The 15,858-nt window shown below is 41.2% G+C and overlaps 1 protein-coding gene across 1 annotated transcript; it reads left to right on the top strand.

Annotated features, from left to right (window-relative positions):
• Window positions 1–794: 794 nt before the first annotated feature.
• RDH14 (retinol dehydrogenase 14) lies at window positions 795–5,935 on the top strand. Its single transcript, XM_064650590.1, has 2 exons — window positions 795–1,163; window positions 4,416–5,935. The coding sequence occupies exons 1-2, from the start codon at window positions 816–818 to the stop codon at window positions 5,031–5,033; spliced, it is 966 nt and encodes a 321-aa protein (XP_064506660.1). The 5' UTR covers window positions 795–815; the 3' UTR covers window positions 5,034–5,935.
• The last annotated feature ends 9,923 nt before the right edge of the window (window positions 5,936–15,858 follow it).

Here is a 15,858-nt window from a genome sequence, read left to right as displayed (position 1 = left end):
CACAATGAAGAGCTGAGAATGAAGAGAGTTTTCTGTGGTGAAGACAAAGATAGAAGAAGTCTCAGCAAATTCAGAGTGTTTAGATGTCATGCCTATACAGCCCTTAAGGTGCCTGAGAAGTGTGACAGGCAGCCAGAAAAGACATAAGGATACTCCCAGAAAAGTCTGATCTGTTTCTGCAGCTGTAACATGAGCTGAAGTCATGAAACCTTAGACTAGACTGCAGCAATGTGACAACACTGCATGTAGCACCCACATGTGACAGCTCAGGGGAGGTTACTATTGCAGATGGTTATCACGTCCAGACAAGTCACAAGAAAGCTGATGAAAGGCTCCTGGTTTTCTTCTCGGGTTGCTTACTCGTTTCCTCAAACAGCCTCAACCTGCTGGCCACACTCTTCCCGATACACCCCAAGATACCACTGGCCCTCTGGCCTCCAGGGCACACTGCCGGCTCGTGGTCAACTTGTCACCTACCAAGACTTCCAGGTCCTTCTCTGCAGAACTGCTATCTAGTAGGTCAGCTCCCAGCCTGTGCTGGGGTTATTCCTCCCCAGGTGTGGAACCCTACATTTGCCCTTGCTGAACCTCATTAGATTTCTCTCCGCGCAACTCTCCAGCCTATCAAGGTCTCGCTGAACGGCAGCACACCCTTCGTTCAGGCGCACCAGCCACTCCCCACAGCTCCCTATGATCAGCAAACTCACTGCGGGAACATTACGCCACCGAGGAGCACAGCGCAGGCTCCCTCAGCCCTCCCGGACCACAAGCCCCAGCAGGCGCCGCGCCGCCCGGGCAGTGCCCTCCCGCCCGGCATGGCCGCGGCGCTGCCGGCGCTGGCGCTGGGCGCGGGGCTCCTGGCGGCCGCCTGGCGCTGGCTGCGGGGCACGGCCCGCGCCCTCACCGCAGGCTCCATGCGGGGCAAGACCGTCATCATCACCGGCGCCAACAGCGGGCTGGGCCGGGCCGCGGCGGCCGAGCTGCTGCGGATGCGGGCCCGCGTCATCATGGGCTGCCGCGACAGGGCGCGGGCCGAGCGGGCGGCCCGGGAGATCCGGGCCGAGGTGGGCGAGCGGGCAGAGGGCGAGGGCGAGTTGGTGGTCCGGGAGCTGGACCTGGCCTCGCTTCGCTCCGTGCGCGCCTTCTGCCACCGCGTCCTGCAGGTACGGCGGGGCCGCGGGGGGACGGCGCTGTCCCGGAGCCCCGGGGAGGGCACGGGCTGGGCCGTGCTGGCGGCGGCCCCAGGGCTCCGTGTTGGCTCCTGGAGTTCCAGGTGCGAGGAGGCTGTTCCTCGGCGTAGGGGCACGGGATGGCGCCGAGGTCAGCGCTGGGTCTGGGAGGAGGGTGTGAGCAAATTGACCGTGAATTAGCGCGTGGAAGAATGAAGTTCCTACTGGTTTGGTCTGTTCCAGTTCAAAATATCCCAAACCTTTTCAGTTCTGGAAAGGAAGCGCTTGTTTCTGTGTGAGATAAGTGATTTGTTTTCCTTTCTCTCTTAACTACCGTAACCTTTGTTGCCTTACATTGGTGTTACAGCTCAACTTTGTCTCCAGAAAAAAATAGAAGTTCACGAGTGCACTGTTCACATGCACAAGACATCCTTCTGCCCCCTCCTCAGCTTGTCTGTCCCCTGCCCCCAAGAATTTCACATCTGTTGGCCACCACCAGCTGAGTCTAGTCAATAGATATTTTTGAATATATCAAGTTCCTGAAGATTTCCTGAAAATCTGAGTTTAAGGAGAACAGGGACATCCAGTTGCTTTGCCTGACAAAAATGCCACTAGATGAGTTCGACAGTGTTATTAGACACCAGAGAGCAGGGGGAGGCACTGTTGGAGGCATTATTTCATCCCACAAAAAGCATCTTTTGGGACTTTGATCTCACCACATCTAGCTGCTACTCAAGCCATGAGACACGAAGTCATGGGAAGCCAGGCTTAATAAATTCTGCTGCTGCTCAGAGAAGTGCTTGTTAAATACTTGAAAGATGCTCAGATACTGTTGTGAGAGGCAAAAAACCAGAGGGACTTTATTGCATTAATTTTCAAATGGTTTTTCTAAAACTTAAATGTCAAGTTTTAAATTCTCTACTGGGACACTTTGTAGTCATACATTCATATATATGAATCCACTGATAAGGCTTAGTCTTGCTTCGGTCTTATGGGAAAACATGAATAATAAATGCACACCAAAAATGAAACATACTGTTTAACTTCTAAGAATTATATGTTTTATAGTACAAAATATGAAAAAAATGTGAATTTGTTAGCATCTCTTTATTGCTAAAGACAGTACAAGTGGCTCTTACGTTAGAATTGGGTAAAGAAAAGAGTGTGTTATTTGCAGAGTTTTGATGACCCTTGTTTTAACCTGCATTTTTGAAATAATTCCAAAAGCATCTGAATGACAAGGTATGCAAGCTCAAGAAATACTTTCAAGAGCTTTTCCACCCAAGTCCACGTTACTTACCTTCCCTAATCTGTGAATCCTTTTCAGAGCTGTTACTTGGAGGTTTGTTTGGGGATTCTTCTGGTTTTTGTTTGACATAAAAAAGATTTAAACATTGGCAAAATGGGGAAACTGCGTTCCCACTGACTGGCCTTATTTGTTGGAGCTTTACTTTGAGAAGCTGAAAGTGGTTACATCTTAAAACACTGTGAGATGTTGGAGAGTTCCATGGGAAAATGGAGAAAATGGACATGAGCTCAGAGGCTGCAAGGAGTAGCATTGTCCATCAAAGTAGTGTTTGGTGCACTCTGCTGCACTTGGTTGTAGTAGCTGCCTGTTTGGCATTGATCACATTACTCCTATTAAATGTAGGAATTTCAGAAAATGGCACACGTGGAAGTCTTGCTTCTTGAAGTGTTAAGTCTTGCAAAATAAATCCTCCAGTCAGATATTTTTCTTTAAAGAAAGAAGGAACACTTCAGTGAGCAAATGTACAGTCAGTACTTCATCACTACTGTCCTGCTTTAGTGACCATTGTGTCCCTTTGGGTGAAGAGGAGAAGTGAATTTGACACTCTTTGGATCATGCCTCAGGGACCTAATTATATGAAATACTGAACAGCCTCAAGTCCCACAGAAATCAGTCTGAAATTGAAGTACTTGAAGTTTTGAGTGATCAAATGCCAGCACCTTTAACTTAATGCCAAGTGCAGATTTGGGTTTTGCTCTCTTTGTATCATTGCTGCTAATGGCAGTGAAATAAAAGGCAAATAGTACAGAATTCATTTATGAGGTTCTCTATTTTTGTCATCAAAATGGCCCAAAATTATCTCAGCTTGCCTTCCAGTCATTGGGTTTAAAAAATTAATAGCAAAGAGAACTCACTTTCTAGAGAAAGTGAATACGTTTACCTCTGATTCATGCAAGCATAAATGATGCTTTCACAGTCTTTTGTCAGAGGTGGGTGAAAGTGTTGAATTCAGAGCTTATTTAGGCAGCTTACTTTAATCTGTATTTTTTTAAAAGTTAGTTTTGGGTAAACCGGAGAGCTCTTAATTTTTGAGTGGATTCTGGAGCATGAAGTGCATGATGCATATATTTAAATTATCCATACCACCCTCTCTGTTAATTCCTTGTATCCCCTGATTCTGTAGAGTGTAACGTATGTCCTCGAGTCTGTTTTTTACTGACTTGAACCAGAATACTGATCCATCAAATAGCATGTGCTGAGCACCTCATAGATATTTCAAGCTTTGGTTCCTTAGTTCTTGAGTAGACCTGTTGGACTCAAATTGTATGAAACATGAGTACTACTTTTCTATGAGTCCTGCTCCATAGTTGCCGCCAAGGAGCACAATGACATGTGCTTGTTCTAAAGTAAGATAAGTGTTTAAAATCATTAGAACATTGTTTTGAAAAGTTTTTCATGACATCATCCCAGTAAGATAGTGGGTCTACAATGTAATGGTTCCTCTTCAGCCCTGAGGTTAAGTTCTTTGAGCTAACACATTGTGTTCCATGTTTGCATGTCTTTTGCTCAGTAGACCCCTCTGCTGTAGCACATGTTTGCCATAAATTAATGTGTGTCCTTTTGCAGTGCAATAGACAGGTTATTATTTTAGAGGGGGAAAAAAATACGTTACAAAGGTAAATTATCACTGAATTGTTACAGAAGAAGCTGCTCCTGGAGAAGCAGATGGTTGTGTTCTCTGCTTTCTTTAAAAGTTGATACAAACCTACTCTCATGTACGTGCATCTTACTGAGGTCAAGTACTCAGTTTAGTGGTAGTTCAACTTAGGGTTTTTTTTTTCAGCAATGCTTTAAGAGAATATCAGAAAGTTACAATTCAAAAAATTAGGAATGAAATTTTTTCTTTCTAACAATGGCCAGTGAGAAATATGAAGCGTAGTAATACGTTTTTCGTGACAATTCTAAAACTGAATGATTTTTTTCTTTCACATTTAAAGGAGGAGTCAAGGCTGGATGTTCTGATAAATAATGCAGGGGTATTCCAGTGTCCGTACATGAAGACGGAGGATGGTTTTGAGATGCAGTTTGGTGTAAACCACTTGGGTCACTTCTTGCTCACCAACCTTCTTCTGGGCCTTCTCAAAAATTCTGCTCCGAGCAGGGTTGTTGTAGTATCCTCAAAGCTTTACAAATATGGAGAGATCAACTTCGAAGACTTGAACAGTGAAATAAGTTACAATAAAAGCTTTTGTTACAGTCGAAGTAAACTGGCTAATATATTATTTGCAAGGGAGCTAGCCCGTCGGTTGGAAGGCACAGGAGTCACCGTCAACTCTCTCCATCCTGGGATTGTCAGAACAAATCTAGGCAGACACGTGAATATTCCTTTGCTGGCCAAACCCCTGTTCAACTTGGTGTCATGGGCTTTCTTCAAAACACCTCTGGAAGGAGCCCAGACTTCTATTTATTTGGCCTCTTCTCCTGATGTTGAAGGCGTGACAGGAAAATATTTTGGAGACTGCAAAGAGGAAGAACTCCTGCCCAAAGCCATGGATGACTTGGTTGCAAGAAAGTTGTGGGATATCAGTGAAGTGATGGTTGGCTTATTGAAGTAAGTGCCAAGGGGTGTCTGCAAAACAGAGTGCAGATAACTATGCAATGCATTTTTACAAAAGTGAAATTCTCACTTTAAATGCTATGGGAATACAGAGTATGTTGCTCAATAAGTATGAAATAAGGGAGTGGTTTATGTTGGAATTGTTTTGAAATAAAAGACAATCTTCAACAGAGATAGGCATTCACAGAAGTCTGAAGTACAGTTTATGGGTGTGAATATAATTTCTCGTTAAATCTGCTTGGAAACTCATGTTTTACAGATAAAAACTAAACAGAACTGTGTTTTGCAATATATATGCGTATTTCTCATGTTCCACTACTTGTAATCAGCCTGGAAAATGCAAGGTACTGATGGTGAAACACTTCTGTAAAAAATGTGAAAATAAGTCCTAATAATAGAATTATTGTCTTTTTATGAGCCATCAGAATAATACATGGAATAAAGAATTTTACTGGTATCTTGCACTGTAATTGTTGAGGCCTCTGAGTTCTGTTCAAAGGCTTGACAGCTCCATGGTTCAGTAAACAGAACTGTTGAGCCGTGTGCAGTTCTGCTGTGAAGCACAAAGTCAGCTATTTTTAGTGGTGTTGCTGCTGTTCAATGTGTAAGTACAGTTGGTTGTGCAAGCTGTATTTTTATTTTCATATGTACTGAACTTGCTGTTTCTTGAAACCTTGGTTTTCATTAAAAAGATAGTTGAAAGATGTATTATGGTCTTTATAGGGCTTTGCATGGCACGAATTGTGTGCATACAAAGTTTGTAAGACCTCACCCAGATTAGACCGAAGAATCTCAGTTTGTGTGTTTGCCTTGACTGATGGCACTTTAACTAAATAATGTTCTGTAAATCTGTCTCGTACAGCTACTGAATATTCTTTAATAAAATCTTGTAAAAAAAGACTTAGCATTCATTCTTTCATTGTGGGAGATGTATCAGAAACCAGCAGCCTCAATACAGCAGCCTTGTATTAAAGCAGAAGATGAACCTGTGTTGGTTTAGGGAGTCTGTTGTATGAGGTTGGTAGAAATAAAATGGGCTGCAAACAAATACATGGGTTTTGCATGAATTCACGTAACTTAGGGGTTCGTATTGACGTTTATGTCTTTTTGTTTTGCTCTACATTACTAAAAAGTTCTAGTAGTTAAATAGTATAAATTTAGTATAAATATGGAAGAATAATTTAGAGTGATCTATGTTTATATTACTTAAAGGAGAATCAATAATAAAAAATGTATTCAGTAGTGCTTACATATAAATACATCAGTTCTGCCGCTCAGGTGGCAACCAGCTAAATTTTTTAGATTCTTTCTCTGATTGTTTACTGAGACTCAGCATATTTTAGGGTTTGCACAGTGGAATGGACTCGAGCTTGCCTTACCCTTTACTAGCAAGATTGAGTACTGGGCAAGTGACTTGGGTAGGGCAGAAAGCAGTGTTTCAGAAAATCAAAAGGCAAGCTACAAAGCAGAGCAGGTTTTTAAAATCCTGTAACATGTTGAGCTTTGAACTGCTCACTGTAAGACAAGGTGTAGAGGTGGGTGTGTTGTCAAAGCATACTCTGAGTGTTAACAAAGTTCTCTAAGTGATGCCAGAGGGAGTTGTGCTCAGAGAAGTCCTCCTTTGATCATCAGTGTTGCATTTCACATTTTCATTTTAAATACTCGTAAATGGTTGCACACAGCACCTTTAACAGGTAGCTGAAGAATGAAAAGTTCGTTAACATTAACTTCTCTATAAAGAGATCCAGAGAAGCTGAGCCAAACCTGGGTTTGTGTTTCAATAGTACTGAAGAAATATTAAAGGAACACTACTGTGTTGTTTCTCTGCTGAAATGTGTATACCTCTTCCAAGGAAAGCCTTGGATACAAAGGCGGAGAACGGAGAAGATGGTTAGCCTGAAAATACTGTAGTAAAGAACTGCACTGAAACTGCCTGAGGAGCAGAGAGATACATAATTTTTAGACTGAATAACCAACATAAAATGTACACTTGCCTTCAAAGCAGCAAAGGTGGATTTGTACTGAAATGAGAGATGCAGAATAGGAAGTCCCAGTTGTGTGTAAGAGGCCATCCTTCATACATCTAACAGGTATTTGTTTTTATATTCTTTTGAAACATTGTGGAAATAAGAGCCATTGTCAGAAAGGGATTACATTCCTGTAATCATAACTAAATTACAGTCCTTGTTCCAGAGTAGGGTAATCATTAATGAACCCTTAGTGGAATATTAATGAATTGGTATTACCTGAAAACAATTTAAAAGGATGGATCGTTATGGACTTTCAGAAAGGTAGGCTTTCTCAACATCTGAAATATGTCACTTTCAAGGTTGAATGTCATTTAACTGCTGTGGACTAGAAAGCTTTGATTGCTCCCTTGAGACTGCTGTTAATGTGTATGTGATGACTTTGTCATTCAAGTAGCATGTAGGAACTGGAGACCTCACAGGTCAACAGATCTTGCAAAATCTAAGTGCAAAACCGAAGAATAGCCCTTCTGAGTAATGCTTACTCAGTCTAGATTAGAACCAAGCATTTTGGCTGAGGAAGTAACTTCTCCCCTCCTCTCCCGCCCCCTTCACTCCCCTCCTGCCCCCTCCCCTCCCGTCCCGTCCCTTCCCTTCCCCTCTCCTCTCTCTATACGAGCTCAGTAAACTCAGATATATGTGTATGATTTGAGAACTGTCAGCTGAGTGACTCCTCTTGGAGCTGGTAGAGGGTAAACTAAGAGACCAGCACCTTCACACTTCATCCCAGTATAAGTGTCTCCAGAATGATGTGGCAAGCTCTCTATATTACTGTTGTATAACCAATTTCTATCAAGAGCATGCAGCTAAAACTTGCATTCCAATTACCTCTTTTCATCATCACCACCCTATGAGCACCACTCTCCTCATATTAAACTTATTTCTCATGAAGAATTAAAGTTTTTAAAATAAGGGTGAAAGAGGAAGACAGCAACCAGGAATATCAGGCAAAGCCCATGGAATGCAGCTTTCATTGGCAGCTGCAGACACTGATCATATTGCTGGCAAGTACTTACAGATATGGAAGTGCAGATATCTAACTACGGATATATAAATACAGTTAAGGAAGCCACAGCTGAATTTAAGATGTTGTTGAAGTCTCTGATAAACATAAATGTTACAAGGCAAGTTTTTCCAAACCCAAAATGTACCTTCAGCTATTTTACATAAATTGTTAGAATTTGGGTGTTTGATTGTGAGTCCACCAGCAGTGCTGGGCCAGTGCTCCGGACTTGTGCCCAGGGGATTTGAAAGCAGGCTGGGATGTATACAGGGCACAGTGACTCCTGAGGATGTAGCCCTGCCCTTTTGCTTTTCACAGGGGAAGTGCCTCTGGCCTGCCATAGCTGGGAGGTGGAGGGCCACAGCAGAGATTAACTCTGACTATTTGCAAACTTTCCCCACTGGAGCCTTTGGCCAGTCTCAGCAATGGGTGGAAATGCTTCAAGGTGGCCCCTTATCTCAGTGGTCACATTTTTTATGGCAACAACATCACAGAATAACTGCATTCTAAAAGGCTTATTTTAGAATTGGTTTATGAGAATGTATGTGTATGCAAACAAGTATGCAGGTGCAATTTAATCTCTCATTTTGAAAGACGGATAGGAAGAGCTGTCAGTGATTTACCAAGGAGCTGAGGGTTGTTAGCACAGGAACGTCACTGGCTGCTGTGCTGCTGTGGTATGTGATGAGGCATTGGCCTGGGGACAGAGCTGTCAGGCTCAGTGCTGAGCTCAGATGCTTAGAGCCACATCCAGGTATACAATACCCACTGTCTGCTTTTGCAGCTGGAGAACACACAGACACAGCTGGGGGAGAAAGCATCTCCATGTAAGGGTCAAGAGAAACAGGCTTCAGATGTCTAAAGGGAAGCACTTTTTAACTGCTTCAGTATCATTTATTCAACTTTGGCTATGGTGCTTTTGAAGGCACCCCTGTTACCAATTTCTCTCATGGGCATATCAAGAATTTAAGAAAGAAAAATTTACTTTTGTTTGTTTGTTTGTTTCTTTATTTTGATTCTCAGTCACAGGCCCTAGGTATGAGCCAGTCCTCTCTGCACATATGTAGCTATTATAGCTGAGGTTTCTGCAAGTGAACTAAATTGCTGTTGCATGTATTTGGTTTATATGCCCCATCTGTTTAAGCCAAGGGAGACTTAGGTACTTTTTAAAAAAAATATACTCTATGTCACCAATTTACCTTCCTTAACTTTCCACAAAGGCCAACATCTATCCCCAGGCAAAGGGACAACTCTGTTCTTTCAGTTACTCCAGTCAGCACAGCAGGCAAGCTTATAAACCCAGTGGGGGTTCTCCAGTAAAAATTCTCCATCTTAATGAGATAAATGATCATTTTTTCCATGATGCAATAAAAACAGAAGTATTTAAACTCTCCTCTCTTCAGTGGTTGGCTGCTTTGCCTAAGCTTCCTACTAAGTGAATACTTCACAGGCTTCAAAGGCTGAGCCCTGTGAATGTGTGGTGTGATTATGCTTTTGCTGAAAAATGTGGATAATTCCCACTTCAAGCACACTTAATTTTTTTTCACCTAAGGCTATAAAGAAAATAAACAACTTGCAAGAGTCATGCAAATAGCTTTAAAATGGAAGGCCTGTTCCCTTTTTCACATAACTTTTTCCAAACTAATCATTTAGAGAGTAATTGACTTGCAAAACGATCCAGGAGGCCTCCACAGTTGAATTATTATTTTTGATCTGTCCCAGAATGGTGCTGCTATTTCTCATAACAGAAAATGACGACCTCCCTCAAGACTTACTGCTTTAGCTACCACTAACAGTCTCACACCTGTCGTAACTGGATTCAGATCAGAGAAATTAATTTGAATAGTTAATTAATTCCAAATGTCCTATGTAACATGGAGAAAGGAGTGCTTTCCTAATTGCCTTTTGGGGGGAAGCCTGGCACACTGACCACCTAACCAGGTTGATAGGCCATTCTTGCTACATTGAAGAATGATCAGGTAATGTGCAAGAAACTTAATTAGTCTGCATAAGGGAAAGAATCAATAGCTTATTAGCCGTGAAAGATTCAGGAGGATGTCACATGCTCAAAATCTCTAATAATCACTTCAGCAAGGTGCTGACCTTTTCTCGCCATCTGCTGCATGGCCAAAGCAAGCAGTCTGGAATCATGATCTCACTAAAAGCACTGGGAGTCAGCTACCTAAATATTTTGCTGATCTTGATCTCCCAGCTTTAGGTTTGGGCAGTGGATCCCTTACAGCTAGTTGGATGATGATTCATTCAAGCTTGATGAATGAGGCTTTATGCACTTCTGTGTACGTATGGCATTTTTCAAGAAATACTTCACAAATTGTGGAATTATGGGGGTGGGTTAGGGGTGGCAATAGCAGTGTTATGTATATATTAAATATCCTGTGACATTTTCCAGAAATGTGAGTGTTTTTTTCTCCAAAGGAGTGTTAGCCCATCTCTGCAGTTGTTGGGATGTCTGCCAGTTTGCCACCTAGACTGTAGTCTGATGATGTTACTTCAGTCTATCTAAGCCCTGTTTCAACCTTCCCCAACAGTAGGTCAGTGTCCTGAGTCCTCCTAAGTCACTGCATGACCACTCACTCTCCAAATGCCATCTTCCCTTGAGACAAGCAATTCCAGGGACTTCCTAGATGCTTCAAGAAAAGGGTCATGAGCAGCATCTGCAAAAAGGCAAGTGACCCACCTGGAGGCTCAGAACCTACATGCACTGCAACAAGTAAGTGGTATCATTTTATATACTCATTTACAGACAGAAACACCTTCTCTAGTGTACATGGATAGGTATTTTAGACTTCGGCCTGCCCTGAAGCCTGTTATATACAGTACTGTAGGAGTATCCCATGACTAAAACATGGTAAATTGAAAACTGCTTCAGTAAAACCCATTTGCTCTTCTGAAAGGCTGAGATCCTACAGGTCCAGTTGAAGTCTTTGATAGTTGTCGTTGCTTGACACTTCACCTGGCTTTGAAAATACTTGGAAAGAAAAAGAAGACCAAAGCATCGTTTTCCTTCAGTCTGCCCTCCTTCAAATCTTCAGAGGCCTAAATATGTCTCAGATGCATCACCACAGATACTGAAAAAAAATGTAAGCCTGCTTTAAGGAGGGATTTGTTCATAAAATTTTGCTGTAGGTGAAAATTTCAAAAATCATAATTTCTTATTTTATATAGCAGCAAGATGATATTATGAACTGATCTTATTAGCATATCTAAGACTGGGGTCTTGGGACAATAGAACAGAATAAGAGATGGGCTGTCATCAGTAAGACAGCAAAGGCAACTTGAAAACTCATAAGGAATAATTGAAAAGCTTTGATTACAGTTATATTGTTCCTGCATTTGGTTTTTTGGGGGTGGTTTCTGTTTGTTTATTTAATTCTAGATACTTGCTATTTTAAAAAAAAAGGGTTAAAACTGCATAAAATGTGAAAACATCCATGTTTCATCAGAGCGACATAGTTCTTCACTGTGGAAAACCCATAAAATTACAGGAAATGGTTTAATGTGGTAGGTGTTCATTTTTAAGGGTTCTGTTGACAGAAGTTGATGAATGAAAATATTGTGTTTCATTTTTGCCTTTTGTTCAGTAAATAGCATGGAATTTTGATGCTGCCTAGAGGGACAGCTTTGTACTGCGGTGGTCTAAACTGGGATTTTTCATTAATGTAGCTCAATCAGAGTAGGTGGAGGTTTCTTCCTTTTTTTTTTTTTTTTTTTTTTTAAGAAAAAAAGCTGAAGTCAAAGGGAAGAACAAGAAAAAAGCACCACAAAGTTTATCTTTTACTCATCTGGAAGAGTTTATTTTAAACACGGAACATTGTTTGCTGCTGTGGAAATGAAAGTGAGAGAGTTGCAGCTTTCTTCTGATGCCATCTGGCAGATGATTTACTTACGTATGGTATTCACTAATCCAAATAACCGTGTGTGTGGTAGCATTGTCTCTTTACTGATCATGCAGCTGAGTTGGCTGAACCCTAGATGGCTCACACAGGGCTATCAACAGCACAGTACAATAGGCTGTTTAAAATTAGAACAACATTAAGGAAAGGGACATGCCAAATTCATTGTGCCTTTACCTATATTAAGCATTTTCGTCGAGTTTGATGTTTCCTTTTCATTCTCTTCATGGTTTTATTCACTCCAGTTCTACTTGGGCTTTAGCCCACTTAATTCAACACTTACACGTAGCTCAGATGGGATTACAGCACTGGGGACTACATCCCTAGATTGGTCTCCTTGCCCTGATGGTAGTTGTGTTTGCTTCTGTAAGGTCCCTTCTCAACTTGTCTTCCTGCTAGGAAATAAGGCTGCAACTTTTGCAGGACAGCTGTATGCTGTAACCAGTGGCTTTGTGGTTAAGGAACTCTCCTAGTTCCTAACCTGAGCCAAAATTGTCTTCAGATCAGGATATTCCCATTTATCAGGAAAGAGATATAGCTACTTCATTATCATATTAATGTTAGTCTTCCTTCTCTTGCTATAATATGAAAGCAAGAGCCTTGAGTGGTTGTACCTGGAAGCAAAATAACCAGATGATTATGCCTTGAGAAGCAAATCCCAAGCTATGAGTAAATGGAGGCATTCCCTTAAATTCCAGAGAGAGGTTGGTATTCTGATGCTCTTCTATGCTCAAGATAATGTAATGGCTCCCTTCTTAATGCGTTTTGAGTGACTTGTCCACAGTGTCTAACTCTGCATAGGTTTCTTATTTTGGATTCAAATTCTACTCTCAGGTCTAAAGATCAAGAATGAGAGTATTGAGTCACCCTTTGTAGTTACTTCTGGCTTTTAATTGGATCTGATAGATCACTTCAAATAGTTAATGCTATGGTTCAATTTGCAGTTGAACAGTTTAGAAAGTGCTGATTTTCCTTAGAGATACAGCAATATAATTCATATGTGAAATTAAAATATATACAGTGTAAATATTTTTGTAGCAGAGATAGGGAATGAACTGAGAGATCAGCCCTTTTTCTGCAGAGCAGCTGACACTCTGAACTCACTGGCTGCATCTGTATTGCTAGGCATTTGATGCCAGGACCTATTTCCTTAATCACAGACTGAATGGGATGGTGAAGCAATGTTCATGTTACCATATTATGTTCACTCCCAGAAGAGGCATAGGTACATCCAGGTGGCTTTCTAGGAGTGTCCTTGGCCCGTACTGACTCCTGAATGATGCAGAGTTGTTTCAGACCAGAGCCAAAACCATGCCAAGAACTGCTTGAACTATTGAACAGGGCAGATGGTTGAATTTCAGTGCTTGGGCTGACACCCTCTAACTCCGTAAGTGAGTGGAATGAGCATAGCCAAAAAAATGCCCCGTCCTCCATCAAGTGTTAATAGGATAGATGTGATTTTTCAATTTACATCCATGACGTTCAGAGACCAGTCTGGAAAGCTGAAGCGTATTTTCTCTTAATAATTTTATACTGCTAAAATTCCCCTGACTTTGCTTCAATTTTTATGGACTGACCCTGTAAACACATGAGGAATTGGTATTGTTATTAACTTCACCACGTCATCATGCTTTATTCATTTCCAATTTTATAACTATAGTCTGATCTCTTGGAATTGTGTCTGTTAGCATAACACTGGACTATGGAAATTTTATTTTATCAAAATGTGTTATTTTTGGACTAGAATACATAGCTACACAGTTGCATTTTATAGATCCATAGGTTTTTTAAAGCCAGAAAAGGCCCTTAGATTATTTAGTCTGACTTCCTGAATGACACAAGCCATTTAATTTAACCCAGTTAGCCTATGTCAAGTCCAGCAATATGTGTTTGGCTAAGACTTATCTTCTAGAACAACATCTAGATCTGAAGCCATCAGTAGTTGAGAGAATCCACCACTTCCTTTGGAAATGCAGCCCAATGGTTATCACCCTCACTCTTAAAAATATGTGTTTTGAATCTTGCCTGAGTTTGTCTGGCTTTCACTTCCAGCTTTCACCTCTCATTATGCCTTTTTGTGTGAGATGAGAGTGCTGCTGTGGCCACTCAGTATTTTCTCCCTGTGATGATACTTGCACATTGTAATCACTGAACTCATCGCTGGATGTTTTTATTAGACTCAACAGTCTGAACCCCTTTAATCTCTTATTTCAAGGCTCTCTTCCAAGGTTTCTGATAATTTCTGTGGCTCTCCTCCACATCCTTGCCAATTTTTTACCTCTTTTGTGAAAAGAGGAAACAAGAACTGGATGTAATACTCCAGTGTGTGTCCATTTATAGGCAATCCTAATACTTCTCAGTGCTTTACCTCAGTTACTCTAAGGCTATCACTAATTTAGATGTGCTTGGGTTGCCCCCTGGAACTGAGGCCAGCTGGAATATCACAGTTTGCATCAGTACTCTTGAATGCTCTTTATCTTCCACAACAAAGTGTCGACATCCAATCTACTTTTTGGGATAGATTCCTGGCAATTTCTGACACCGTATCTGTGTTTAGGAACTATCTGGGAAAATGCTGACAGAGGCCAAAATCAGGCCAGGGATGAAAAATAATCATCCTGTGGTGCATTTGTTCAAGGACTAGTCCCTAGGAACTTTTCCTGGATTTTTTTTATTTCAGTGTGGTAGTCTAAAGTGTCCCAGTTACGCTCAAAGAGTAACTTAAAATTTTAGCTTCAGTGAAAGTATTAAAAAAAGACATGTTTTTCTCTGTTGTTTTAAGAACCCAGAAGACAGATACGCTGGCTCAGCGGGTCACCTTGGTCGGATGAAGATACTGTCAAGTTACCATCTCCTGATTTTCATTCACCCCATTTTCCTCAGATACCTGGTTTTGAACAGATTCTTTGTCTGGTAGGATTTGCCTCCCCTCACTTCAACGCTGATGTTAAAGAGAACTTGGACAATTAAGAACCCAAATCTACATTTTTCATGACGAGATTTAGGGGAAATACTCCTGCTCAGTTCACTTTTGTGCAATGACTCTTACTCCTATGTGGATGACTCCTGTCTGTGATGATTATGCATCTAAATCACAGAAGTATTTTTCTTTCATAAAAATATTACTCATAAATATAATATTTTTGCATGGATATGATACAATTTTTGATTTATTTTCTTTGATATTTACAGGAAGAATTGACCATGAAATAAAACATCCTATCCTGAGTTTTCAAAATTCAAACACTGGTGCATTTGTGCATGCATCTGGTTAGGTGAGAGCTATTGATAGCCCTTGCAACTGATTTCACTGTCTCAAAGAGACAGGTGCTTGTGAAGCACAGAGTGCAGACCACAGTATATTTAAGTTGTGAATATGAGATTCTCATATTCAGAAACTGTCACCAGTTTTGGCTGTAGAGTGGGCTGTGAATTGTGGTAGTTTTGGACCAAATTTCTGCTCTGTTCAGCCATCCTTGATACAGGACAGTAACCCTTTGAGTGGAGTGCTAGGGATGGCAGTTATAGTAACTGTTTCAGTCACCTGAGGTGGATTTACCAGCAAACATGAATAGCAGTCTTGAATGTCTTCTCCCTTATAAACCAGCTCTAGTATTAACTTGTGTGAATATAGAAAAAGCATAAATGGCTGTTCTTACCTCAAGAACACCTGTGTGCAGGAATAATTTGAAGTGGTAGCTGATTTGGCATGAACAAGAGCAGGGCCTGTTGCAGACATACAGTGGGGATTCATTATTATTTTCATTATGTTTTATTATCATCGCCTTCAGTGACACATGCAGTGTTTCTTTCATCACCATGTAAGGGAGTTAAACACTACAACAGCAGCCTAATATTTCTCAGCACCTGCCCTGTTTG

This window comes from Pseudopipra pipra, chromosome 3 (genome assembly GCF_036250125.1).
Source record: "Pseudopipra pipra isolate bDixPip1 chromosome 3, bDixPip1.hap1, whole genome shotgun sequence".
Classification (NCBI taxonomy): Eukaryota; Metazoa; Chordata; class Aves; order Passeriformes; family Pipridae; genus Pseudopipra; species Pseudopipra pipra.
This window is presented reverse-complemented; position numbering and strand designations above follow the sequence as displayed.

Coding starts and splice junctions, on each gene's coding strand:
- RDH14 (XM_064650590.1), top strand. CDS start 816: ATGGCCGCGGCGCTGCCGGCGCTGGCGCTGGGCGCGGGGCTCCTGGCG. Junction 1,164..4,415: donor TCTGCCACCGCGTCCTGCAG/GTACGGCGGGGC, acceptor TCACATTTAAAG/GAGGAGTCAAGGCTGGATGT.